The sequence below is a fragment of the Erpetoichthys calabaricus genome, chromosome 4 (assembly GCF_900747795.2).
Source record: "Erpetoichthys calabaricus chromosome 4, fErpCal1.3, whole genome shotgun sequence".
NCBI classification, from domain to species: domain Eukaryota; kingdom Metazoa; phylum Chordata; class Cladistia; order Polypteriformes; family Polypteridae; genus Erpetoichthys; species Erpetoichthys calabaricus.
The window spans coordinates 326706657-326733205 of record NC_041397.2 but is presented as its reverse complement, the minus strand read 5'-3'; the positions used below and the strand labels follow the sequence as shown (position 1 = coordinate 326733205).

The following is a 26549-nucleotide window of genomic DNA, read 5'->3' as shown; positions in this document are numbered from 1 at the left end:
CTTGCTCAAGGGCCCAACAGAGCAGAGTCCCTTTTGGCGTTTACAGGATTTGAACCGGCAACCTTCTGATTGCCAGTGCAGATTCCTAGCCTCACAGCCACCACTCCGTCTATATATTCTTCCCATGCCCTTCTAGGTTTTGCTCTCACTCCTCATTTCTAACACCTTTTTGGGGTCCCTTGTTTCTCTCCCCCTTATTCCGTGTCCAGACCCCTACAATTGTGACATTTCTGTATTTCCCACCAGTCATTGCATTTCCAGCTCTTCACAGATTCTCTGATTTCTGTTTTCTCACTTGCTGTTCTTGTAGATCTTTGTGTCTCCAGTGTGTCTCACGAGTCTGCGGTGTGTGATATTGGTGGTCCGTATGTGGGGTCACAGAGGAGCCTCTTCACCTTTATTCTTCATTCTTTCTTTGCTATTCAGATCTTGTTCATTTGATTGTATTCTTTATTTGCTTTGTTTATTCAGTTTCTGATTTCCTCGTCTGTCCTCACATCTTCACTCACATTCACTTGTCTTGTAGTGGTGTCCACATTTGCTGTTTCTCTTCTTCTTCTTTTTACTTCTTTACTTTTCTGCACATTTATCTTCATACATTTTTCTTCTCGCTCGCTCCTCCATGTTATTCATCTCCTTGGTGGCTGTGGCTCATGTACTGCAGTTATTGTTCAGACCCCAGGTCAACAGCGAATTTCACTTACAGGACCCCTGGGCTGCATTTCTGATTTCTTTGTTGTCCTTGTTGATTATATAATCCATAAATAGAGTGAAGGACGGGGGCCGTCTCCCTGTCTGATGCCCTTTTCATACCCCATTGCTCTTAATCATTTGTTCCTGCACATTACTGATGGAGACTTTTAATGATCCTTTTAAATTTCTCCAGCACTTCCATCACGTCTGATGTTTCCCACTCACATCTTCCCAGTCCTGCGTCAAATGCTGTTTTGAGATCAGGCCTCGTCTTTATTTTCATCTGATCTTCTCTCAGTTCTTGTTCTCCTGGTGCAGATGTCCTCTTGTGTTTGTCTCCTGCTGTCTATGCTGCCTGCCTGCTCTTCTTGAAGTTGATTCTCCATTGCTGTTCTCAGCTTTCTTTCTCTTCTCCTTGAGTGTTTGTTTAATGCTGCTGATGACAGACATACTGCTCTCTAGTTATCCCCCATTCCTTTGATGGTCCCTCTGTGTTCGGTGCCCATCTGTAGATTTTCTTACTCCATTTCACTTCTGTTGCTCCTCCACTCTTTGACATTTCCGCTGTTATCCCATCTGGCCTGCTGCTTTGTCGTTTGTTGTCATTTCTTCTTCTTCTGTGACTCCTCCATGCTCTTCTGCTTTATCTCCATTCACCTCCTTCTCCTCTGATGTTGTTTCTCCTTTGACTTTGTTCTCATGGTGGGCTCTCCAGGCTTTACGAATGCCGCCTACCTCTGTCTGCAGTTCTCCTTTGGAGTTTTTAATGCTCCCCTTTAACTTTGACTTTACTCCTGAACTGTTTTTGATTTTTGATCTCCTGCTCCTCTGTTTCCTTCCCAGCACCTTTTCTCTTTAACCTCTTGTCTCTTTTCTTTGTACAGCGCCATGTAAAGGTTTGGCCCCCCTTGTGTAAAATGTCTGCTTCTGTGAATAGTTAAGAGAGCAGAAGAAGTGACCTTGGCTGAGCCGAGTGTCTCTAGTTATGAGTTACATGCCAGTCTGGTGGTGTTCACCCGTCCTCATTAACTTCTCCTTCCTAGCAGTGTTCTACCAGTGTTCCATGTCCTGGTCTTTCTGGTTACCAGTATGGCCGTTCCAGTCTCCCATCAGTGTTATCTGCTGACCACTGGATTGAATTTTCTCTAAAGCCTGCTGTCCATCTCCATCAAGCCCACCTTTCACATCTGCTGTGCTGCTCACATTTGTATTCGTCCTTCTTTAGACTGAAGTTCATTGTCATTATTCTGTGATTTCTAAGTTCCCATCTTATTTTCTCACTGCTCACAATTATCTCAACTCTTGCCACCGCTCTGGAGATCCCAAACTTGATGGTCCGTCCTTTGTCTCAGTTTGTCACTCCACTCCCCTTCTTCTTCATTTCAGGTATTCCTAGTATTTGGCTCTTGTACTTTTCCATTTCTTCTGCTATCTCTTTCTCTTTACCAGTTCATGTTGTTATTTTTCATATTCCAGTTCCTAACCTTTTCTTTGCTGGTATTCATAACTGGTCAGACCATCCATTCTGGGTGCACATTTTATGTCTCTAACTTGTTTTTACCCTGTGTGGGTGATTAGTCCAACAACAATAAATGTTGCGTAAGAATATTTCCACATTCAAATTGTGATGTATAAAACCTAAACTTGGCGTAAAACCACGCACATTTCCACGGTACCTCATACCCTGTCATACGCAAGTTCTCCGCTCGGTTTTGCAGACTGGCGGTACCCAGTGTCAAAGCAGTGCTACTGTTCCTGTGTGGTTATCTTTTCTTTTCCTGACGCGGCTTTATAAATACACTGCATTTTGTTTATTAGTTTAATGCATCTGATTGTAATTAACCAGTAACAATATAATGGTCCACAGAATGGTCAAACTATTCTAAATACCATAGCTGCTTTAGCGTTGTTACTCTCACTGCACCTTCTTCTTCTTCTGTCAGCTGCTCCCGTTAGGGGTTGCCACATCAGATCATCTTTTTCCATATTACTCTCACTGCACCACTTGGAGAAGCTGATTGGAAAGAGAATTATTGGTATACAGCATCAAGCACAAGCTGCCTCAGCCATGCTTCCTATTTGAACTGCTTCTCATGAGGCAAATGCTTCAAACCTTTCCTGTACGGACCTTGCGGTTCAGAAAGAGTTTCATCCCAAGAGCTCTAAACACACTCAATCAGTCCATCAAGTGCTCCTTGTAGAACTGTTTGTACTTATAAGTACAATCACCTCACTGTAAACTTGCGATATAGTTATAATATTGCACAACCTGAGCCACTTTATAAAGCACGTATTTACATATGATGACGATATCATTTTTAAGGTGAAATGCAGCAAAATACGTTTATTATATTATACAGATGAAACTTTAACTTCATTTAAATAATCTATATTGTTAATAATTAAAGGACACGGTGTTGCTACACTAGCAAGGATCTGGCGCTCCGCTAACAATTGTTCCTGCCGCGCACTGTATGCTTCACTGGGACTGGCGTGAAGGATAGAATAATTAAAGATGTACTAGGAAGATATTTCAATGTTCCTTAAAAGTTTTGAAGAATCGGCGTTCCAAGCTTACAGAAGGCTTAATGTCTATTGCAGAGCTGATTGTGTGGCGATCGGTTACTTGGAGAAAGAAAAGGAAGGTCAGGAACTGGAGGTTAGTACGTTTGAAAGAGACAGTACTGCAGGGGCGGCCTTACGCATGTGCAAACTGTGCACCTGCACAGGGCCGCCAAATCCCAGGGGCCACCACGCCAATATACTGTATATTGAATATAAAACAGAAAGAGAAAATAATGACACAGCTAAAAACGCATTGGCAAATTTCGGCAAAAGTTAAACGCTTGTGTCATGAGCATGAGGCGGCTATGCAGTGTCCGCAATGGACGTGGCCATCTGTCGTGTATAAGATACCATATTGACATTGGTGGGCGAAGGAGCCATCGATTCTTTCTCTGCCCAGGACCGCTATGAGCCTAGAGCCGCCCCTGAGTACTGTTGCAGTAAATTATTTCATCGAAGGTCGTGCACAATCACTGTGCCACCGTGTTCCAATGTTTAATAACATGCTTTAACTCCTATCATCATGAAAATGATACCACATATACATCTCAGTATTTTAGTTATTCAGAGAGCTGTAATATCATGAATGTAATGGATTATGTGTCCTGTCAGAGGAAGAGAAAACCGGTTTAAGAAGCAGGTAGTGATTCACACACACAGAGCACATAGAAGAACACATACAAAACAAAGCATTTAACGCACTACTTTAGTTACAATGTGATTTGAGAAACTAGTAAATTAAATGATTTTAAGATGAAGTTTATAATGTTCTACTTTAATGACAAAATAAACTACATGATTAAAGTGGAAATTTCGAGATTGAAGTTGACAATTCGTGCTTTTTTCCCACTGTGTCCCTATTTTCTTTTTTCTCTGTATCCTAATAAGCTTCCATGTGACACTCAGACGGTGGACTATGACTTGCCTTTTCACGGCGACTTTGATATCTGACAGTTTCTTTTTTATTTCAGGCACTGTGCGACTTTGTGAACTTGAGCTTTCGAGTTTCTCCGACACGAAATGTCACTCGATCAGCTTCCTTTGGTTGTTTATACCGCTGTTTAAACCAACAAATAGTACGTTTTACTTTGTCTCCATTTGGTATTCGCTGAAATTCTTCCATTTTCCCTCTTGCTTTTCCCATTATCTTTTCACAGAACGCTGAGCTTAAGGTCTATTTATATTGATTTGCATATTCAAAGAAGGGCGGCATGGTGGCGCAGTGGTAGCGCTGCTGCCTCGCAGTTAGGAGACCCGGGTTCGCTTCCCGGGTCCACCCTGCGTGGAGTTTGCATGTTCTCCCCGTGTCTGCGTGGGTTTCCTCCGGGCGCTCCGGTTTCCTCCCACAGTCCAGATTGGCGATTCTCAATTGACCCTAGTGTGTGCTTGGTGTGTGGGTGTGTTTGTGTGTGTCCTGCGGTGGGTTGGCACCCTGCCCGGGATTGGTTCCCTGCCTTGTGCCCTGTGTTGGCTGGGATTGGCTCCGGCAGACCCCCGTGACCCTGTGTTCGGATTCAGCGGGTTGGAAAATGGATGGATGGATGGATATTCAAAGAGGTGTAATTCTGGGAGGAGTTGGGGCGGGACAGCAGGCACGTGCATGAGCGTTACTTTTCATGCTGACCGGGATTTATGTAGCGGAAGAAATCGGAAGTTGGCGAACGCACAGATTCCTGCATCTGGATTTTTCTGTGCGTAAGCACATTTCGGCTTTGGTGCTTACGTCATGTTATAGTGCAAATTCTACGCACGGCGTTATGCATGAGGCCCCTGGCCTTTGGTTAACGGCTGCTTATTATAAACATTCCCAGGACTTCACTCATCCACCACCCGTGGGGGCTCAGTTTATTTCTATATGTCTGTATGTCTGTCTTTCAGACGTGACGATGACCACGGCTTCATCATGTGCAACTGACACGTCCAAAGGTGACTGATGAGTCTAGTATAGTCAAGGACATGCTTGTCAACATGCTGGCATTGAGTGGTAGTCTTTATTTCCTCCTCAGCAGCATGTCCATCATGCAGGACTCTTCTTCTCCATGTGGGTCAATATTGAGTGATGCTCTTCCAAGAGTTCATGTTAATGTGCCGACTCTGGAGACTTTCAGTGCTTCTTCGTTTCATTTCTTCTGTCCCTCCACTTTATGTTTACCCCCATAGAGGTCACCGTTGCTCAGCTGCTGTGTCAGGTGACCATCAGGTCTGAACACAACATGTCTACTCCAGTGGATTTGCACCTTTAGTAACACAGTGTAGATGATCCTAAACTCTGCTTGTGTGAGCACTTCACTGATTAGGACTTTGACCTGCCACCTTATTTTAGGTGTCCTGCGCTGACGGCCCAAGTGAAGCAGATGTGATTGTCGAGTTAACCTTCCATGTCTCACAAGCGTACAGAAGCGTGGTCAGTCTCACAGGCCAGTCCATGTCCATCTCACTTAGTCATCTGTGGTCCTAATGGCCACTCTGTTGTTGACTGAGTGTGGACAGAGCTGGATACTGAGGGTCCCGGGTGTGTCATGATGTCTTCTGCCTGAAGTCTCCAGTCTATGATGGCTCAGGAGTGGGCTGAAACATGACCTCTGACCTTTGGGTTCTGATACTGACTGACATCATCTCATGGCTCATAGAACCTGTCTATTATGGTCTTGAATATGCCTTTGTAATCTGGCAGTCAGAGCTCCCTGATGGCCGTCACCTTCACCTTCGTCATAGCCTGTAGTTGTCCAGCAGTGAATAGGTCACCATCAGTCCTGTAGTTGTAATGGATGAGAGCGGAACTCTGGTGATCTGTCACACCCAACGGTAAGTGCAGGTTCTGCTGGTCAGAAGTATGAGGTGGCGTGGCTTTGGTCTTCTGAGTGCATATCTGTGTGTTCACTTAACGCACATCCTGACTGATCTCCTCCTCCATGGCCCATGCATTGTCCATTCCTCAGTACCACACTGAGATTTCAAGATCTAACCAACTGCAGCACAAACAAGACCCCTGAATACATTAGGGTCTTTGACATACTGGAAGAGCAACCAGCACTTAGAGTCAGGGGGTCAGCCGTGTGTTTGTCCAGCCACTCCCTACTGTTTTACTGTCCATCAGAGACTCTGTGATCCTCTGAGTGACCCACCTGGCCCGATGAAAGTGGTCAGTTTCTGGCCTAAAAGCCCTGTGATGATGGAGTTAAAGGCGGAGGTGAAATCTCCAAACAAGACCTTCACATACTGTATGTCCATGCAGTCATGATGTCTGTAGATTAAGTTTTTGGCTCAAATCTCCCTCATCGTCCATAGACCTATTGGCTCAACAGTCAAACAGCAGAGGGTCAAGGGGGTCTTGTGTGGAGGTCAGTCAGGCGGAGGCTCTCAGTGGTCCCTATTACTACAGACATCAAGGTGACTTATCCATAGTCATTAAGGTTGTTGTGTTTGATTTACCTGCTACTGGGATGACAGTGGAGATCTTGAAGCAGACAAGGACAGAACACAAGTCCAGAGGTCAGTTAAAAATGTTCACCAATTCAGGAGACCGTTGGACTGTTCAGGGGAGGTGAGGTCTGGTGTGGACACATTTTGGAATTTTGCTTCTTGAATAAGCTGAGGTCTCCTTTGCAGTGCTGGACAAGAAGGGTAAGGAGGTCTACTAAGTGAAAGGATGAAGGGAGGTGTGAAGTACCAAAGGTGACCAACATGCTCATCATTGTCCTGTGGTCTACCAAACTGGACATTAAACTGGTCGAGCTGGTCTGTCAGGCTGAGCTGGCTGTGCCACTTGACATTTTCTTCTTGTAGTCGCTGACTTGTGCTCACTTATCCACATATAGGAGCAGCCATTTGTCTCTTAAGCTTGTCTCAGACATTCCTCTTGTCCTCTCCTCTGCCTTCTTCTTTTTCCCTCAGTTGTTTCTCCAGTTGCACTTCTCCAAAGTCAAGCTTGAACCCAGGTCTGTCCTCAGTGCTCTTCATGATTGTTTTTGTGCTAATGTCCCACTTATCCACTCACACCGATACATGAAGTGACTGTGTCTGTGTGCTTCTGGGTGTCACTGTGTCATTTTAAAGAAATTCATACTCAATGAGTCAATGCCATCCTGTCACTCCACTCTGGCCAATTCTGGTCCACCTTCTTAGGGCCAACTTTTCAGATTTCTGGTGTTGTTCTTATGAACGAATAAAGAGAATCACAGAGTGACCAGAGTGACCAGGGAGCACAGGGTGGGGTGACAGGCGTCATTAATGGCCGTGTAGTGATGGTCAGAGAATTCACATCTCTTGTCAGCCATTTGGTTTGCTGGTGACGTTTAGGAAGATCCTGACTGAGATTTGTGGGATTGAAATCAACAAAAGAAGAATTTGTGAGGCCGGTGGTTTGAACCCCAATCTACATCACATGTGTATAAAATAAAAAGGCGCTATATACTTGATAAATTATAAAGTCACCTGACAGCCTACTCCTTTATTATGATCAGAAATAAGTTGGAGTAACCATTATAAGAAAGTCCCATGTCACACACGGGACTATCTCAGAGTCCTCTGTAGACCTGTGTATCATGTCTTGTTTTAGTGTTGTTTCAGACAGAAGTCGGTCTGTTCAGTTACTGTAAAGATGGACACCCACTGAGCCCCGTGGTCATCTGCGGTCACTTGCTGTCTCACACTTTACTGTCCAAACTGCTCTCAGCCCTAATCCCATTTCTTGTCCTCCTTGTGATCTTGTCTCTCTGTCTAAAGCTGGCTAGTCATTTCTTCTCTGTCTGTCCACCTGTCACTCCTCCTCCTTGTCCGTCTGTCCTGCTGTCTTCTTTCATGACAACATCAGAACAATTGTGACGAGAACAGGCCATTCAGGTCAACAAGGTCGTCCATCCTCTTCACCTCAATTCCCCAAAATAACATCAAATCAAGATTTGAAGGTCCCTCAAGTCCTGCTGTCCACCACCCTTCATGGTCACCTACTCCTTTGACATGGTCACTGGCTGAACTTTTGTGCCAAATGACCCTTAACAAGTTCCCACTGTGCCCCCGAGTTCTTTTTGTGAAGTTTATTTTAAACTAACAGCTGACGTTCCCTGTCCTGTTCAGTCGGTCAACTCTTACCCAGCACAAACGCTCAACTCCTTTGATGCCCCCTCATAGCTCATGCCCCAGAGTTTGAATCTGAATATCATAGATAAGAATGTATTGATCAACAAACTAATCAACAAACTAATCATATTTGTGTAAATGAGTAAAGGCCTATAGCCATATGTGAGGTGAAGGGACAGATGTGGGGAGATCTGGTGGGCCTCAATACTGTTAGATATTGTGAATGGAGCATGATGGGCATTGAGACCTCAGTGAAGAGTTTCTGAATCACATCGGGTATAATAAAGACCACCTTTTAATTCATTCATATTGTGGCTCATTTCTCCTGCACAGACCCATCTTAATGTTTTCTGGACACTGTCTGGGTGTAGAGAGTGACCGGTCCACTACGACTTCCTGAGTCCTCCTCATAAGCAGCACTTTCACATGTCAGACCCCCCATTGTGTATTCAAATCTCACATTTCCACTTCCTCCGTGTAATTCTTTACATTTATTTATGTTACGTTTCATCTGCCCAACCCTGTCCAAGTGCCTCTGTGACAGTTCAGCTTGTTGTCCATTATCTACTGATGGGCTGTTATAGAAACACACCATGAGACTTGTAGTTTGTTAATAATCGACCCCCCAAAGCGGACAGACCTAATCCCGAGCTCACGTGTCACAGCTGCCTCAGACTTCCACTGGTTGCTGACCGGATCAATAAAGTCAGCTACTTTAGTAAAGCCTTTGTTCATAAGCAGGGAGTTCAAACTGACCGAGTCAAACTCCAAGGTTGGATTCCATACTACTGGTTCTTCAAGTAACCAGAAGACTGATTCTAGATTAATTCCCACTCTGCTTGTTTTATTGTGCCAAATTAATAACGTATTGCGTTAAAAAACGGGCAGCACAGACAGCGCCAATCGCTTGATGTAAATGAAAAGGCGTTTCAAATCAAAATTAAGATTATCAACCCTATGTAAAAAAGTGAATGCCAAACTCCTCGACAGTAAAGGCTGAGGGGCGTACAAGACATGCTGTAAATCTATCAGCCTAAAAGCTTCAATTCTGCACAGAATGTCCACTAAGCCCTGACCACCTTCATCCACAGGCAGATGTACCACACTGCGTTTAACCCAATGAAGTTTGTCTCAAAAAAAATTCTTTTAATAATAAAAAAGAATTTCTTTTAATAGCCAAAGGGGAGGATCTGCACACCTAAATTTATGCCGAAGCGATTAAATTATTAATAATCAGCACTCTACCCCGAAAAGAGAGCTTGGTGACCACCCATTTCCATTTCTTCAGTCTCCCCTGAATTTGATCAATTAAGTCCTCCCAGTTATCAGCTGTGGCTCCAGACTTCCCAATGTAAATTCCCAGATGTTTAAACACCTTAGAGTTCCATGTTAAACCACTTGGGGGAGGACAGTCCCACTTGCCCATCAGAAAGGCATTACATTTGGACCAGTTGACCCTGGCAGATGACACCGTTTGAAACACCTGTAAACAGTCCTGCAGCAGGACAACATTATCGGGTTCAGTGATGACAACTGTGACATCGTCAGCATATGCGACCACCTTGAAGGATGCAGTGGGACACACAGGCAATGACAGGCCATGAAGTAATTGGCGAAGTCTGTGGAGCAGGGGCTCTATGGACAGCGAGTATAACATACCAGAGAGTGCACACCACTGACGAATGCCCCTTGTAACAGAAAATGGGGCTCCCAATCCTCCATTAATTTTTAAAACACTAAACACATTTGTGTACATTAATTTAATATATCCTAGAAAGGTCTCACCAAAACCAAACCTCTCTAGAACTTTAAATAAATACTGGTGGTCTACCCGGTCAAATGCCTTCTCTTGATCCAATGAGATGAAACCCGCCTTAAACCCAAGAGTCTCAGATGCAGATACCAAATCCCGCACAAAGAAAATGTTATCAAAAATGCATCATTCTGGGATACAGTATGACTGATCGAAGGCCACCAAGCAGTTCATGAAAGTCCTCAGACGAAGAGCCAACGCTTTGGAAAAGATTTTATAGTCCGAGCAGAGAAAGCTGATTGGTCTTCAGTTCTTAATGTTGCAAAGATCCCCTTTTTTGGCAAAAGAGTCAAAACAGCTCTCCGACAACTCACAGGAAGTTCTTTATCCCTGATGCTCTCCACGAACACAGTCAGGAAGTCCTTACCCATGATATCCCAAAAGGACTTGTAGAATTCGACGGGAAGTCCATCGATCCCAGGGGCTTTGTTCTGATTTAAACTCCCAAGAGCACTGGTGAGCTCCTCCAGCGACAGTGGCAGGTCGAGTACTTCCTTGGTGGATGGAGTCAACTGTGGTAAGTCATTAAAGAAAAATTCTGTGTTTGAAGACAAGTCCACGGTTTCTTCAGAGAATAAGTCTTTGTAAAATTTTAAGGCAAATTCTCCTCAGGATCTCCTCGGCCTCCGTCATTTCAGTCCCATCTGCAGTTTTCAGGCAGTGAATGATTTTTTCCTGAGCAACCTTTTTCTCCAAAGAAAACAAAAACTGCGTAGGGGCGTCTATTTGAGAAATATTCTAGAATCTCCCCCAGACAATGGCGCCCTTCACCTGTTCATCCAGCAGGGACCTCAGAGAATCCTTTTTGTCTTGTAGGGACTCAAGCAAAGTGGCATCAAAACCGGTTTCCAGTTTGGCTTGAATTAGCCCAATGTCCTCTTCCAGTTCTTTAATGGCCATGGTGACCTTTCTAGAAGAATGTTCAGAATAAAACTGGCAAAACAGTTTAATTTGGACCGTGGAGACGTCCCTCCATTGTTTCAGAGATGAGAATTCACTTTTGCTGAGTCTCCATTTGTCCCAAAAGAGACGAAAGTGTTGAAGAAATAGAGAGTCTTTAAGAAGTTTAGAATTAAAGTGCCAGAAAGATTTTAAATTACTCCCAGACCCCAAAGAAAAATGAGTGAGAGCTAAACTATGGTCTGAAAACCCTGTGGGCAGAAGACAAGAGCCCAAAATGAGGTTCAAATTGTGCTGTCCAGCCTAGCCATAGATTACATGCCACTGGAGGCCTTCAGCCATGTGTACTGTCTCGCCGTCGGGTTCAACTCCCTCCACACATCCACAAGTTCTTGCTGATGAAGGACCGACTGCAACACCTTGACTGACCCCGGGTGAGGCTCAGTGCCATTCCTGTCCATCACTGCATTTTCAGTTCAATTAAAATCACCAGCTAAGAACACGACATCCTCTGAACTGCACTCAGCAAGTACGTCTTTTAACAAAAGAAAAAAAGAAACTCTCTCTTTGCCCTCATTTGGAGCGTAGACATTTATAAAAATAATGTTTGTCCCCTGAATACGTACAACAATCCCCATGAGACGGCCTTTAACTTGCTCAAGAGAGTCTATGGACTCTCGGAGAAACGCCCTACTGAAGAGCACTGCCACCCCTGCGCTGGCACTGGAGCCATGGCTCAGAAACGTCATGCCACCCCAGTCCCTCTGCCACTCATTCATTGGGTCAGTTTCTTGAAGAAAAATCACATCAAGTTTTTTCTGTTCTAAATATTGAAAAAGTACGGCTCCCTTTGAGGAGTCTCTGCAGCCGTTAACGTTCAAAGAGCCCAAAGAAAAACAGGCATTAGAAAGAATAGAAATGGAGCAGCAATGACAAGAAGAACTTTAACTAATGAAAAAAAGAGAAACTGGTGTGGAGCCATTATGTGCTGGAGGTGAGAGACTTTCTAACTTTGCTGATAACATTCTTTAAACGATTAAATTCTTTTCTTTCCATTCCCAAAGGATCAGCATTACGCATAACACGCTTGGCTGAAATCAAAAAAAGTTCCAGGTCAGGAAAATGTTCTACAACATTCAAGAAAATCCAGAAAGCTCAGAATTCTTTCAGTGTTGTACTCGGTTTTTCCAAGAGTACCAGTTAAATTGTCACTTGACATGCAAGAGTCGCTGTCCTCACCACCCTGCTGACTTTCCTCACACTCTGGGCCAATTGTCACCTCTCTAGTATTTAAAAAGCGATTTTTTAAAGACACGTCAGCCCCCTCTGTCAGGTTCATTTTGTTACTTGTCTTTGCACCTACTCCAAGGCCTGAATCATGAATTAAAGAGAAAGAAAGTATGCTCTCACTTAACAGGCTTAAACGCTAAAATAGTATTCTTACAGGAGACCCACTTACTAAGCAAGGATCAGTTCAGACTACAAAAAGACTGGACTGGCCAAATGTTCCATTCTAGCTTAATAAAGAAAACTAGAGGGGTGGGAATTCTCATACACAGAACTGTTCCATTTGTAGCATCAGATGTAGTGTTGGACCCTGAAGGGAGATATGTGATGGTCATGGGCAACTTATATGACAGTAAAATGATTTTGAAAAATGTTTATGCACCCAATGTTGATGATAAGGAATTCATGCAAAATCTATTTGCATCCATTCCCAATGTGAACACTCATAAAATTATAATGGCTGGGGACTTTAATTGTGTTTTAAATCCACTCTTAGATAGGACTCCCGTCATAGGGGGGACGATATCTAACACTGCAAAGACAATTACACAGTTTTTAAATGATCACAACTTATCAGACCCCTGGAGGTTTCTTAACCCAAACTCAAGAACATATTCGTTCTACTCACCAGTGCATCATAGCTACTCAAGAATTGATTATTTTTTTGTAGATAATAATTTCCTGCCTACGATCAAATCGTGCAAATACGACACAACTGTTATCTCCGACCATGCCCCTCTAGTCTTGGAGCTAAAATCATTAAGCCCCTCACACTCACCTCGTAGATGGCGTCTTAACCCTCTTCTATTGGCAGACGAGAACTACACAGAATTTATATCCAAACAAATCAGCTTCTTCCTAGAGACAAACACGCCCACTGAGGTTTCTGCAGTAACACTCTGGGAAACTCTAAAGGCCTTCTTAAGAGGACAGATTATTTCATTTCTTTCCCACAGAAATAAATTAGAAACCAAGAAAGTGTCAGAGCTAAGAAGCGAAATTACTAGAATAGATGAAGAACAAGCCAGGCGTCCAAGTGAAGCTCTTCACAGGAAAAGGCAGTCCCTGCATACAGAACTTAACATCTTAACAACTAAAGAAACTGGACAACTTATTTACAAGTCTAGACATCATTACTATGAACACGGAGAAAAAGCTAATAAACTTTTAGATCAACAAATTCACAAACAAGAAGTTCGCAATGCAATACCAGTAATCACCAACATGAATGGAGAAGAAATCATCGACCATAAAAATATAATGCACGCATTTAGAGATTATTATAAATCCTTATATTCTACTGAGCTCAAAGAAGACAACACACAATCTAATGCATTTCTGGATACATTACAGACACCACAAATAGATGCTTTAAGTGCTGAGGAACTGGATAAACCTCTGACGCTAACAGAATTACTAGATGCTATAAAGTCACTTCAAAGCGGGAAATCAGCAGGCCCTGATGGTTACCCCGTAGACTTTTATAAGAAATTCTCCACTCAGCTAGCTCCCCTCTTATTAGCAAATTTTTTGCCAAGCATTAATCACTGCCTTTCCTAAACAAAATAAGGACTTGTTACAATGTGCATTATACAGACCAATTTCACTCCTGAATAATGATGTTAAGATACTCTCAAAAATTCTAGCTAGAAGGATGGAGAAAGTGCTGCCCTTCGTAATATCACAATTCTCAAACTAGATTTATTAAAGGCAAACACTTATCTTCCAATCTTCGACGCCTGTTTAATGTAATTAATGTAATATTCACCAGCAAAGTCAAACACCCCAAGAGATATTACTATCATTAGACGCAGAAAAAGCATTTGATATGATTGAATGGAACTACCTTTTCACTGCATTGGAGAAATTTGGGTTTGGCCCGAATATTTGTGCATGGATCAAACTACTGTATACCAATGCAGAAGCTTCAGTTTGTATTAACAACATTTGTTCAGACTACTTTAAGCTAGAACGTGGTGGTTCACTGTCGAAATTCTTATCAGATAAAGGGGATTATCAGAGAAGGACTGGAGCAGAAAATTTCTGTATATGCAGATGATATGGTTTTATAAATATCAGACCCAGAAAACACTGTCCCTGCAGTTTTAACAGCACTCACAGAATTTCAAAAGATATCTATGTCTCAGAATTAATCTGAATAAAAGTATACTCTTTCCAGTGAATTCACAAGCATATAATATTAGATTGGACACCCTACCTTTTACCATAGCAGATCAGTTTAAATACCTAGGGGTAAATATCCGAAGTAAACATAAAACTCTTTATCAACAAAATTTTGCCGTCTGTATGGAAAAAATTAAGCAAGACTGGCATGGATGGTCAACCCTTCATCTCACTCTAGCTGGAGGAATTAACGTTGTTAAGATGAATATCCTTCCTAAACTTTTGTTTTTATTTCAGAACATTCCAATATATATCAATAAATCGTTTTCCATTGGGATTAATAAAGTATCTATCTATCTATCTATCTATCTATCTATCTATCTATCTATCTATCTATCTATCTATCTATCTATCTATCTATCTATCTAAACAGTTAGATTCAACAATAACCTCATTCATTTGGAACTCAAAACACTCGCGCATCTGAAGAGCGACCCTACAAAGACCTCAGGCAGAAGGTGGCATGGCTCTACCTAATTTTCAGTTTTATTACTGGGCAGCAAACATACAAGCCATAAAAACCTGGACACAAATATATGAACATACACAGGCTTGGTACGCAATAGAAATAAAATCCTGTAGTACTTCTTTATACTCTCTGCTCTGCTCTCCAATAAATGCAAGTTACGCAAATATACTAATAACCCAATTGTGCTTTACTCACTCAGAATATGGAACCAACTTAGAAAGCATTTTAAGATGGAAAATCTTTTATCTGTGGCACCCCTGCAGGAGAGCCACCTCTTTCAACCCTCACAAACATATCCAGTTTTTAATACCTGGAAAAGATTTGGGATTAAAAAGCTCAGAGATCTTTATATAGACAACATATTTGCATCCTTTGAACAATTACGTTCCAAATTCACCCTCCCAGCTACACATTTCTTTCACTATCTTCAAATTAGAAACTTTGTTAAACAGAAACTGCCCGATTTTCCTCACCTTGTACCCTCCACCATGCTGGAATAAATACTGCTCAATTTCGAGGAATTAGGCACCATTTCCGCATTATATAAAATTTTATTAGAGTCCCTTCCTTTCAAAGACCCAAAAGGAATTGGGAAGAAGATCTCTTAATCAATATATCAGAAAAGGAGTGGAAGGTAGCAAAGCAGAGAATTCACTCGAGCTCCATATGTGCAAAGCATAGAATTATTCAAATCAAAATTATATATCAAGCTCATCTGTCTCACCTAAAACTGTCCAAAATGTTTCCAGGGCAAGATCCAACCTGCAAACGCGGCAACCAAGCTCCTGCCTCACTGGGTCACATGTCCTGGGTCTGCACCAAACTAACATCATTTTGAACCAAAATTTTTAAGTGCCTCTCAGACAGCCTTGGGGTCACAATCCCTCCTAACCCATTAACAGCTGTGTTTGGTGTTCTTCCAGATGGACTTGAAATGAAGAAGGACAAGCAAGCGGTGATTGCAGTCACTACACTTTTGGCACGCAGACTTATTTTGTTAAATTGGAAGAATCCTAACTCTCCTCTGATAAGTCAGTGGGAAACCGATGTTTTATATTATTTGAAATTGGAAAAAATCAAATTCTCAGTTAGAGGATCCGTAGAGAATTTTTTCAAAACCTGGCAGGATCTAATCAATAATATTTTAGAATAAGAGAAATAATTATTACTGCATTTATTTCCCTTCTCCATTTTTTTTATTTCATCCATCCATCCATTTTCCAACCCGCTAAATCCGAACACAGGGTCACGGGGGTCTGCTGGAGCCAATCCCAGCCAACACAGGGCACAAGGCAGGAACCAATCCCGGGCAGGGTGCCAACCCACCGCAGTTTTTTTTATTTATTTACCTATATATATATTTCTTCCTTTCTTTTGTTTATTTTTGCCCTATTAAAAAGCCTTAAGCAATTCTCCTTTGGCTAAGCTCTCCTTCTGAATGGTGTGGTCTGATTTGTCTTCAACTCTTTTTTGTTATAAATTAATCTATATGTATGGAATGAATACAATAAAATTAATTAAAAAAAAAAACTCATTGTATCTGAGATGTTGTAAGTCACCTGAGATCAGGGTGGCATTCAAATGATAATAAAATAAAGAGCTGAGAAGTGGCCATTTAAAAGTGTGGAATGTCAGAATTCCTGCCACCACCTGCAGTGCCACTTTCTCTTTGGTGACATGGTGACATCAAATGTTTGATCTCATAGAAGTGACTTATTAGCCCCCTGCTCTGATTCTGCTCCCCCCCTCGTATTTTAGTTTTAAACTTTTCTTTTTCTTTAATTGAGGTCTAATCAGACAGGTTTGTAATCGTGAGGACTGAGTGGTGGCCGTGGTGGCTGTTTGACAGTGCGGTGTGAGCAGAGCCCATCAGTGACCACCGAGTCACCCTGATCTGGCCGTGCAGAAGAGTCTTAGCTTAATATGACATTTATTTAGTGTGCTGAAGACAATTCCAACTGTACGAAACAATGAATACACGCTAATGTCACCGTGTCGTGTTTGTGTGATGAACGAGCAATGACAGAGTTCTCCTCCACCGATGAGGACTGAGCTGTAAAACAACAAATGACAAATCAGACGGGCGTCACTGTCACTTGTGCTTTACACGTCTAAACTAAAAAGAAGCCGACGGCGCCACACATTTCTGTGCTTTAAATATCTAAAGCAGGGCTTCTGAAGAGGACCCCCATTACACCCTTGGGACCCCAGAAGAGGCCTATTATCAGATTATCACAGGACTATTATCAGTAGTGTCATGCAGAGACAGATAACAATGGCCACACTCACACACACACACACACACTCACTCACACACACACACACACACACACGCACTCTGTGTTTTCCACTAACCCCAGTGTCTTCAGTTTACACTTTGGACTCCTGAGCCCCTCACACAGCTGCTCCACTCCTGAGTCCTCCATGTTGTTGTTGTAACTCAGCCTCAGGTCAGTCAGCTGTGTGTTTGGAGCAGAAAGAGCCGAGGAGAGAGCTGAGCAACATCTGATGGTGAGACGACATGACCAGAGCCTGTGGAGACAAAGAGAGACAAGTGAGGACCTGAGGAGTGACAGATAGACAGAGAGACAGAGAGGACAGTACAGGACAATAAATAAGTGACACTGTGACAAAGCCTGAGTCCTTGTGACGTCCATCCACAGTGAAGCACTGAGCACAACAGGAGAAAGAGCATGGAGGAAAACTAAACTAACTATTGACTATGAAATATTAAAAGTTAAAATAACAGAATACAATAACACAGTCCGTCTTGAGAGGCGCTGCTATTTCTCTAAGATTATAAATAACAATGCTAGTAATGCCAGAGTCTTATTTTCGACGATTGATCATCTGTTAAACCAGGTAACTCAAAGGAATGCCTCCTAAGTACTTCCAGTAAAACCTGTGAGGCTATCGCTGTATTTTTCAATCAAAAAATTAATGATATTAGAAATAACATAATATATCTCACCAACACTAAGGATCCTCCTAAACCCCAGTACTCCATAATAAACAAATTAAAGTCTTTCACTAGGATAGATTTACCTGATTTACATAAAATAATTTCTCTCAAATGAAACCATCCACCTGTGCCCTTGACCCAATACCAACAAATTTTTTCAAAGAAGTATCGGGCGTGCTTATTGATAATGTTCTTGACATATTAAATTCATCATTAGATACGGGGGTCTTCCCAGACTGTCTTAAGACTGCGGTAGTTAAACCCCTACTTAAGAAAAATAATCTCGACCCTTCTGCTCTTGAAAATTATTGATCCATCTCTAACCTGCCTTTCTTAAGTAAAATTCTAGAGAAGGCAGTCATCCATCCATCCATTTTCCAACCCACTGAATCCGAACACAGGGTCACGGGGGTCTGCTGGAGCCAATCCCAGCCAACACAGGGCACAAGGCAGGAAACAGTCCTGGGCAGGGTGCCAACCCACCGCAGGACACAAGGCAGTCATTATGCAGTTAAATGATCACCTCAATAAACCTGCTATTCTTGATAAATTTCAGTCAGGTTTTAGAACAAATCACAGCACAGAAACTGCACTCGTTAAAGTAGTAAATGACTTGTGGGTAAATGCAGACAGAGGCCATTTATCTGTTCTCATCCTCTTAGATCTGAGTGCCGCATTTGACACCATTGATCATAATATTCTTAAGAATCGCCTTAGTCAATGGGTGGGCCTCTCTGGCAGTGTCTTAAATTGGTTTGAATCCTACCTGGCAGGGAGAAAATTCTTTGTTAGTTGTGGTAATTATAACTCAAAGACACATGATATCCTATATGGTGTTCCACAAGGCTCTATCCTGGGTCCGCTGCTCTTCTAAATCTACATTCTTCCATTAGGTCAGATTATCTCAGGGCACAACGTGAGCTACCACAGCTATGATGATGACACACAACTGTATTTATCAATAGCACCTGATGACCCCAAATCTCTTGATTCGCTAACACAATGTCTACCCTGTATCTCAGAATGGATGAATAGTAACTTTCTCAAATTAAATAAAGAAAAAAACGAAATCTTAGTGATTGGCAATAATGGATACAATGAGGCTATTAGAAATAAACTGGATGCATTAGGATTAAAAGTCAAATCGGAGGTAAAAAGCTTAGGGGTAACCATTGATTGTAATCTGAATTTTAAATCGCATATTAATCAGATCACTAGGACAGCATTTTTTCACCTAAGAAACATAGCAAAAGTTAGACCTCTTATATCATCGAAAGATGCAGAGAAATTAGTTCATGCGTTTGTTTTCAGTCGGCTAGATTACTGTAACGCACTCCTATCAGGACTACCCAAAAAAGATATCAATCGTTTGCAATTAGTGTAGAATGCAGCTGCTAGAATCCTTACCAGGAAAAGAAAATCCGAACACATTTCTCCAGTTTTGATGTCACTACACTGGTTAACTGTGTCATTCAGAATTGACTTTAAAATTCTGCTTATCTATACTAATAAAAGGCAAAGCCCTCACTGACTCACTGACTGACTGACTGACTGACTCATCACTAATTCTCCAACTTCCCGTGTAGGTAGAAGGCTGAAATTTGGCAGGCTCATTCCTTACAGCTTACTTACAAAAGTTAGGCAGGTGTCATTTCGAAATTCTAAGCGTAATGGTCATAACTGGAACTTGTTTGACTGACTCACTCATCACTAATTCTCCAACTTCCCGTGTAGGTAGAAGGCTGAAACTTGGCAGGCTCATTCCTTACAGCTTACTTACAAAAGTTAGGCAGGTTTCATTTCGAAATTCTACGCGTAATGGTCATAACTGGAACCTGTTTTTTGTCCATATACTCTAATGGAGGAGGCGGAGTCACGTATCGCGTCATCATGTATTACGCCTCCTACATAATCACGTGAAGTGAAAACAAGGAAGAGATTTACAGCACGAGTCAAACGCGGAACGAAGGTAAATGACATTAATTGTTGAGTGTCTTTTAATACTGTGTAACTGTTGAGTGTCTTTTAATACTTTGTAAGCATACATATTAACAGATGTGCAATTAAACGTGTGCATTTACGGGGTGATTTCTCAGGATTAAAGCTTGAAGTGATCACTCGAGTGAAGGCAGCTTAAAAAAAAAACAGATCCTTAACAAACTGTTATTGGTATATTTTCCCGATTTGGTTTGGTCCGTTTATAGGAGATGGACGTCTGAAGCAGAGCTCCGCTAGCAGCGGCTTTATTTTCCCACGTATTTCATATTATTTAGAGGTATCCTGTATTTAACCCGACCAAGGAACTTCCACTACAATATACAAGCATGAGTAACAAGAAGAAAAGTCAGAAAGAACCGGAAAAGAAACTTAAAGCTGCATCGAAGTCCGGACAGACTTCCGGCCTGAGTGCAGGTGTAAGGTATGGCATCACGGAGACTGACCTGGAACAGGCAGAAGAGTGCGCAGAATTCCTGGGGCCCCGCTCCATTGTATCGTCTCCAGTCGAGAGTGAAAATGGGAGCGAAGGCGCAAGTAATACAGGTCGCGAGGGATCGCCGATTACTGAGGATCATTCGAGACTAGAAAGGGCTCTGCAGGACGTGCTCTCATCTACTCATTGCGAGCCTGTAACAGGAGCTGCATTTTCACTTGCGGAGCACGAAAGCAGAAGCGAACTGTCCGAACTGAAAGAGATGATCGCTACACAGATAGCTACACAGAAAGAGATGAACACTACACTGGCCACTGCCATGGTTACGGCCATGAAGGAGCTTAAGAAAGATAACACAAATGATCTTAAGAAGGTGGCCACTGAGCTCAAGAAGGATAACAAAGATAAGGAAACGCGTCTATTTGAACGTTTCGACGTGAACTTTAAAGGCATGTTGGAGAAATTAGTGGAACACATTGAAGAAACTAACTCCAAACTGAAAAGGCTTGATGATCATATTAATGACGTTTCAGACCAGCTGGAAGACGTTAAGCAGGGACTCACGGCTCGAGTGGAAACAGCGGAACAAATGGCATCTAACGCCGATGAAAAAGCCACAGCTGCGAACTCGGAATACAAAAAACTTGGAGACAGACTTGCAGCCCTGGAGGATGGGTGCAGAAGAAATAATATAAGAATTGAGGGTATACCTGAGAAACGAGAAAGCTCAAGCCCAGTGAAATTTGCAGTAGAATTACTGTCTAAAATAATTGGAGATGACTTTAAACTCGACAATGAGATAGCCACGGCTTATCGCACAAAGATACCAAGCGCCTTTAAATCTAGGTCTTTTATTGTCCGCTTCGAACGACTAAGATGTAAGCTTGATGTGATGGCACTTCTCAGACACAAGCAAGAGATTATATTCGAAAATAATCTTATTCGTATTTTTCCCGACTTCTCACCATCAACAGCTGCAAAACGCAGATCCTACAACGACATTAAAAGGATGCTACGGGAAGCCGATATCAAATACAGCCTCTTGTATCCTGCCAAACTGAAAGTGGAAGTTCAAGACGGACATTATATTTTCTTCAGCAAAGAAGAAGCTGAAAAAGAATTAAAGAAGCTGTTTCCGACACTTTTTTTGAAAGTTAATTAAAATTAAAGAGCCGTATTCTATCAAGGCACGGGAAAGACCCATGATCTGATCGCTGGATCCATGTTTAAAGAGACTGGTATTATAATTATACATCTCTTATTCTCTTTTTTTTAATTTTTTTTTTATCTGGACTTTATATGTTATATGTTTATGTTTTAATCAGAGTTATAGAGTTATAGACGTGAGTGTGAAAATGTGGAAGTGATTAAAGTAGGATTCATTTTATTTATTTATTTTTTTATTTCTTTTCTTTTTTTTTATTTTTCTTTTTTTTTTTTTTTTTAATTTATTTATTTATTTTTTTTTATTTTACTATACCTTAAAGTAGACTGTTTAACTTCATACCCTTGGTTTAATGCTTGTTCTACTATTTATACAATTACCATTATACTATTACAGTATGAATTACCAGGTTTATCCTGGACTAGTTTTTAAAATCACTCCCAGGGTTGTTTTTTTTTTTTTTTAACCTTAATATCTTAACTTAAAAGCGCTGAAGATTATTTCAAGATTAAATATTGTTAATGAGAACATTTTCGGCAGATAGTATTAAGGATTTAACTGTAAAAGATATCTCTGTTTTAATTCTGTAACGCCGCTGTTTGTTTTGTTTTGGACGTGCTCTGTCTCTTCGTATGTCAGAGGACTGGAACATCGTGAAGTGGGATCTAGCCTCATGTGGGGAGGCAAAATGGGGGGTTGGGGGGATAAAGGGGGGAGAGAAGGAGAGCAGGTTATATCTAATCTATTCTTATAATCCTTATAATTATAAATATCAATGCAGTAACAGGCTAACATGCAACAACTCCTGGGGAATCTTGAAACTAAGATTAAAACTGCCATATTACCAATTAAAACTATAAAATGACATTAAAAACTCAGAATCAATGTCTCCATGATGGGACAGTTAACTTTGTGAGCTGGAATGTTAAAGGCCTGAATCACGAATTAAAGAGAAAGAAAGTATGCTCTCACCTAACAGGCTTAAACGCTAAAATAGTATTTTTACAGGAGACCCACTTACTAACCAAGGATCAGTTCAGACTACAAAAAGACTGGACTGGCCAAATGTTCCATTCTAGCTTTATAAAGAAAACTAGAGGGGTGGGAATTCTCATACACAGAACTGTTCCATTTGTAGCATCAGAGGTAGTGTCGGACCCTGAAGGGAGATATGTGATGGTCATGGGCAACTTATATAACAGTAAAATGATTTTGATAAATGTTTATGCACCCAATGTTGATGATAAGGAATTCATGCAAAATCTATTTGCATCCATTCCCAGTGTGAACACTCATAAAATTATAATGGCTGGGGACTTTAATTGTGTTTTAAATCCACTCTTAGATAGGACTCCTGTGACAGGGGGGACGACATCTAATACTGCAAAGATAATTACACAGTTTTTAAATGATCACAACTTATCAGACCCCTGGAGGTTTCTTAACCCAAACTCAAGAACATACTCGTTCTACTCACCAGTGCATTATAGCTACTCAAGAATTGATTATTTTTTTATAGATAATAATTTCCTGCCTACAATTAAATCATGCAAATATGACACAATTGTTATCTCTGACCATGCCCCTCTAGTCTTGGAGCTAAAATCAATAAGCCCCTCGTACTCACCTCGCAGATGGCGTCTTAACCCTCTTTTATTGGCAGACGAGAACTGCACAGAATTTATATCCAAACAAATCAGCTTCTTCCTAGAGACAAACACGTCTACAGAGGTTTCTGCAGGAACACTCTGGGAAACTCTAAAGGCCTTCCTAAGAGGCCAGATTATTTCATATCTTTCCCATAGAAATAAATTAGAAACCAAGAAAGTGTCAGAGCTAAGAAATGAAATTACTAGAATAGATGAAGAACAAGCCAGGCGTCCAAGTGAAGCTCTTCACAGGAAAAGGCAGGCCTTGCATACAGAACTTAACATCTTAACAACTAAAGAAACTGAACAACTTATTTATAAGTCTAGACAGCATTACTATGAACACGGAGAAAAAGCTAATAAGCTTTTAGCTCAACAAATTCATAAACAAGAAGTTCACAATGCAATACCAGTAATCACCAACAAGAATGGAGAAGAAATCATCGACCATAATAAAATAATGCACACATTTAGAGATTACTATAAGTCTTTATATTCAACTGAGCCCAAAGAAGACAACACGCAATCTAATGCATTTCTGGATAATTCACAAATACCACAAATAGATGCTTTAAGTGCTGAGGAACTAGATAAACCTCTAACGCTAACAGAATTACTAGACGCTATAAAGTCACTACAAAGCGGGAAATCATCAGGCCCTGATGGTTACCCCGTAGAGTTTTATAAGAAATTCTCCACTCAGCTAGCTCCACTCTTATTGGTAACATTTACAGAAGCTAAAGACCACCAAATACTACCTCAAACATTTCGACAAGCATTAATCACCGTCTTTCCTAAACAAAATAAGGACTTGTTAAAATGTGCATCATATAGACCAATTTCACTCCTGAATAATGATGTTAAGATACTCTCAAAAATCCTAGCTAGAAGGATGGAGAAAGTGCTGCCCTCGGTAATATCACAAGATCAAACTGGATTTATTAAAGGCCGACATCTATCTTCAAATCTCCGACGCTTGTTTAATGTTATATATTCACCAGCAAAATCAAACACCCCAGAGATATTACTATCATTAGACGCAGAAAAGGCATTTGACATGATCGAATGGAATTACCTTTTCACTGCATTGGAGAAATTTGGGTTTGGCCCGAATATTTGTGCTTGGATTAAACTACTGTATACCAGTCCAGAAGCTTCAGTTTGTATTAATAAAATTTGCTCAGACTACTTTAAACTAGAACGTGGTACCAGACAAGGATGTCCCTTGTCGCCACTGTTGTTTGCAATCGCTATTGAACCACTGGCGGTTCACTGCCGAAATTCTCATCAGATAAAGGGGATTGTCAGAGAAGGACTGGAACAGAAAATTTCTCTATATGCAGATGATATGGTCTTATATATATCGGACCCAGAAAACACTGTCCCCGCTGTTTTAACAGCACTAACAGAATTTCAAAAGATATCTGGTCTTAGAATTAATCTGAATAAAAGTATACTCTTTCCAGTGAACTCACAAGCATATAATATTAAATTAGACACCCTACCTTTTACCATAGCAGATCAGTTTAAATACCTAGGGGTAAATATCACAAGTAAACATAAAGCTCTTTATCAACAAAATTTTGGTGTCTGTATGGAAAAAATTAAGCAAGACTTGCATAGATGGTCAACCCTTCATCTCACTCTAGCCGGAAGAATTAACAGTGTTAAGATGAATATCCTTCCTAAACTTCTCTTTTTATTTCAAAACATTTCAATATATATCAATAAATCGTTTTTTAAACAGTTAGATTCAATAATAACCTCATTCATTTGGAACTCAAAACACCCACGTATCCGAAGAGCGACCCTACAAAGACCTCAGGCAGAAGGTGGCATGGCTTTACCTAATTTTCAGTTTTATTACTGGGCAGCAAACATACAAGCCATAAAAACCTGGACACAAATAAATGCACATACACAGGCTTGGTCTGCAATAGAAGTAAAATCCTGTAGTACTTCTTTATATTCCCTGCTTTGCTCTCCAATAAATGAAAGTTATCGCAAATATACTAATAACCCAATTGTGCTTTACTCACTCAGAATATGGAACCAAATTAGGAAGCATTTTAAGATGGAAAATCTTTTATCAGTGGCACCTTTGCAAGGGAACCACCTCTTTCAACCTTCGCAAGTATATCCAGTTTTTAATACCTGGAAAAGTTTTGGGATTAAAATGCTCAGAGATCTTTATATAGACAACATATTTACATCTTTTGAACAATTACGTTCAAAATTTAACCTCCCAGCTACACATTTCTTTTACTATCTTCAAATTAGAAATTTTGTTAAACAGAAATTGCCCGATTTCCCCCACCTTGCACCCTCCACAATGCTGGAAAAAATACTGCTCAATTCCGAGGAAACAAACACTATTTCCGCAATATATAAAATCTTATTAGAGTCCCTACCTTTCAAAGATCCAAGAGGACATTGGGAAGAAGATCTCTTAATCAATATATCAGAAAAGGAGTGGAAGGTAGCAAAGCAGAGAATTCACTCGAGTTCTATATGCGCAAAGCATAGAATTATTCAACTAAAAATTATATATCGAGCTCATCTGTCTCGCTTAAAACTGTCCAAAATGTTTCCAGGCCAGGATCCAACCTGCGAGCGCTGCAACCAAGCTCCTGCCTCACTGGGTCACATGTTCTGGGCCTGCACCAAACTAACATCATTTTGGACAAAAATTTTTAAGTGCCTCTCAGACAGCCTTAGTATCACAATCCCTCCTAACCCACTAACAGCTGTGTTTGGTGTCCTTCCAGATGGACTTGAATTGGAGAAGGACAAACAAACGGTGATTGCATTCACTACACTCTTGGCACGCAGACTTATTTTGTTAAATTGGAAGAATCCTAATTCTCCTCTTATAAGTCAGTGGGAAACTGATGTTTTATATTATTTGAAATTGGAAAAAATCAAATTTTCAGTTAGAGGATCTGTACAAAATTTTTTCAAAACTTGGCAGGATTTAATCAATATTATTTTAGAATAAGAGAATTAACTATTATTGTATTTAACTCCCTTCTCCATCTCTTATTTATATAGATATTTACTTCTCCCCTTCTTTTGTCTAATGTTGCCTTATTAAAAAGCTTAAAGAAATTTTCCTTTAGCTAAGCTCTCCTTCTCAGGGATGGGGTTTGATTTGTTTTCAAATTTGTTGGGTTATAAATGGATCTGTTTGTATGGAATGATTACAATGAAATTAATAAAATAAAAATATAAAAAAAAAAAAAAAAAAAAAAAAAAAACAGGATTAAATAAAAAGGCTGCTTCCGTTGGCAAAGCAACGAAAAAGGAAGACCTTATATGACGTTCATTTATAAAACAGCGGAGAGGCTGTGTG

At 40.9% G+C, this 26549-nt stretch overlaps 1 protein-coding gene and 1 long non-coding RNA gene across 2 annotated transcripts in view; one reads left to right on the top strand and one right to left on the bottom strand.

Annotated features, from left to right (window-relative positions):
- The window catches only part of LOC114643553 (protein NLRC5-like), a 5922889-nt gene that overhangs the window by 3645118 nt on the left and 2251222 nt on the right, over positions 1–26549 (bottom strand). The window contains exon 18 of the mRNA XM_051925772.1: positions 17346–17522. Coding sequence (XP_051781732.1) covers positions 17346–17522 — 177 coding nt within the window. The remainder of the gene's footprint in view (positions 1–17345; positions 17523–26549) is intronic.
- LOC127527384 (uncharacterized) overlaps positions 1–26549 on the top strand; it is a 902058-nt gene that overhangs the window by 24663 nt on the left and 850846 nt on the right. The gene's annotated exons all lie outside the window — the stretch shown is intronic.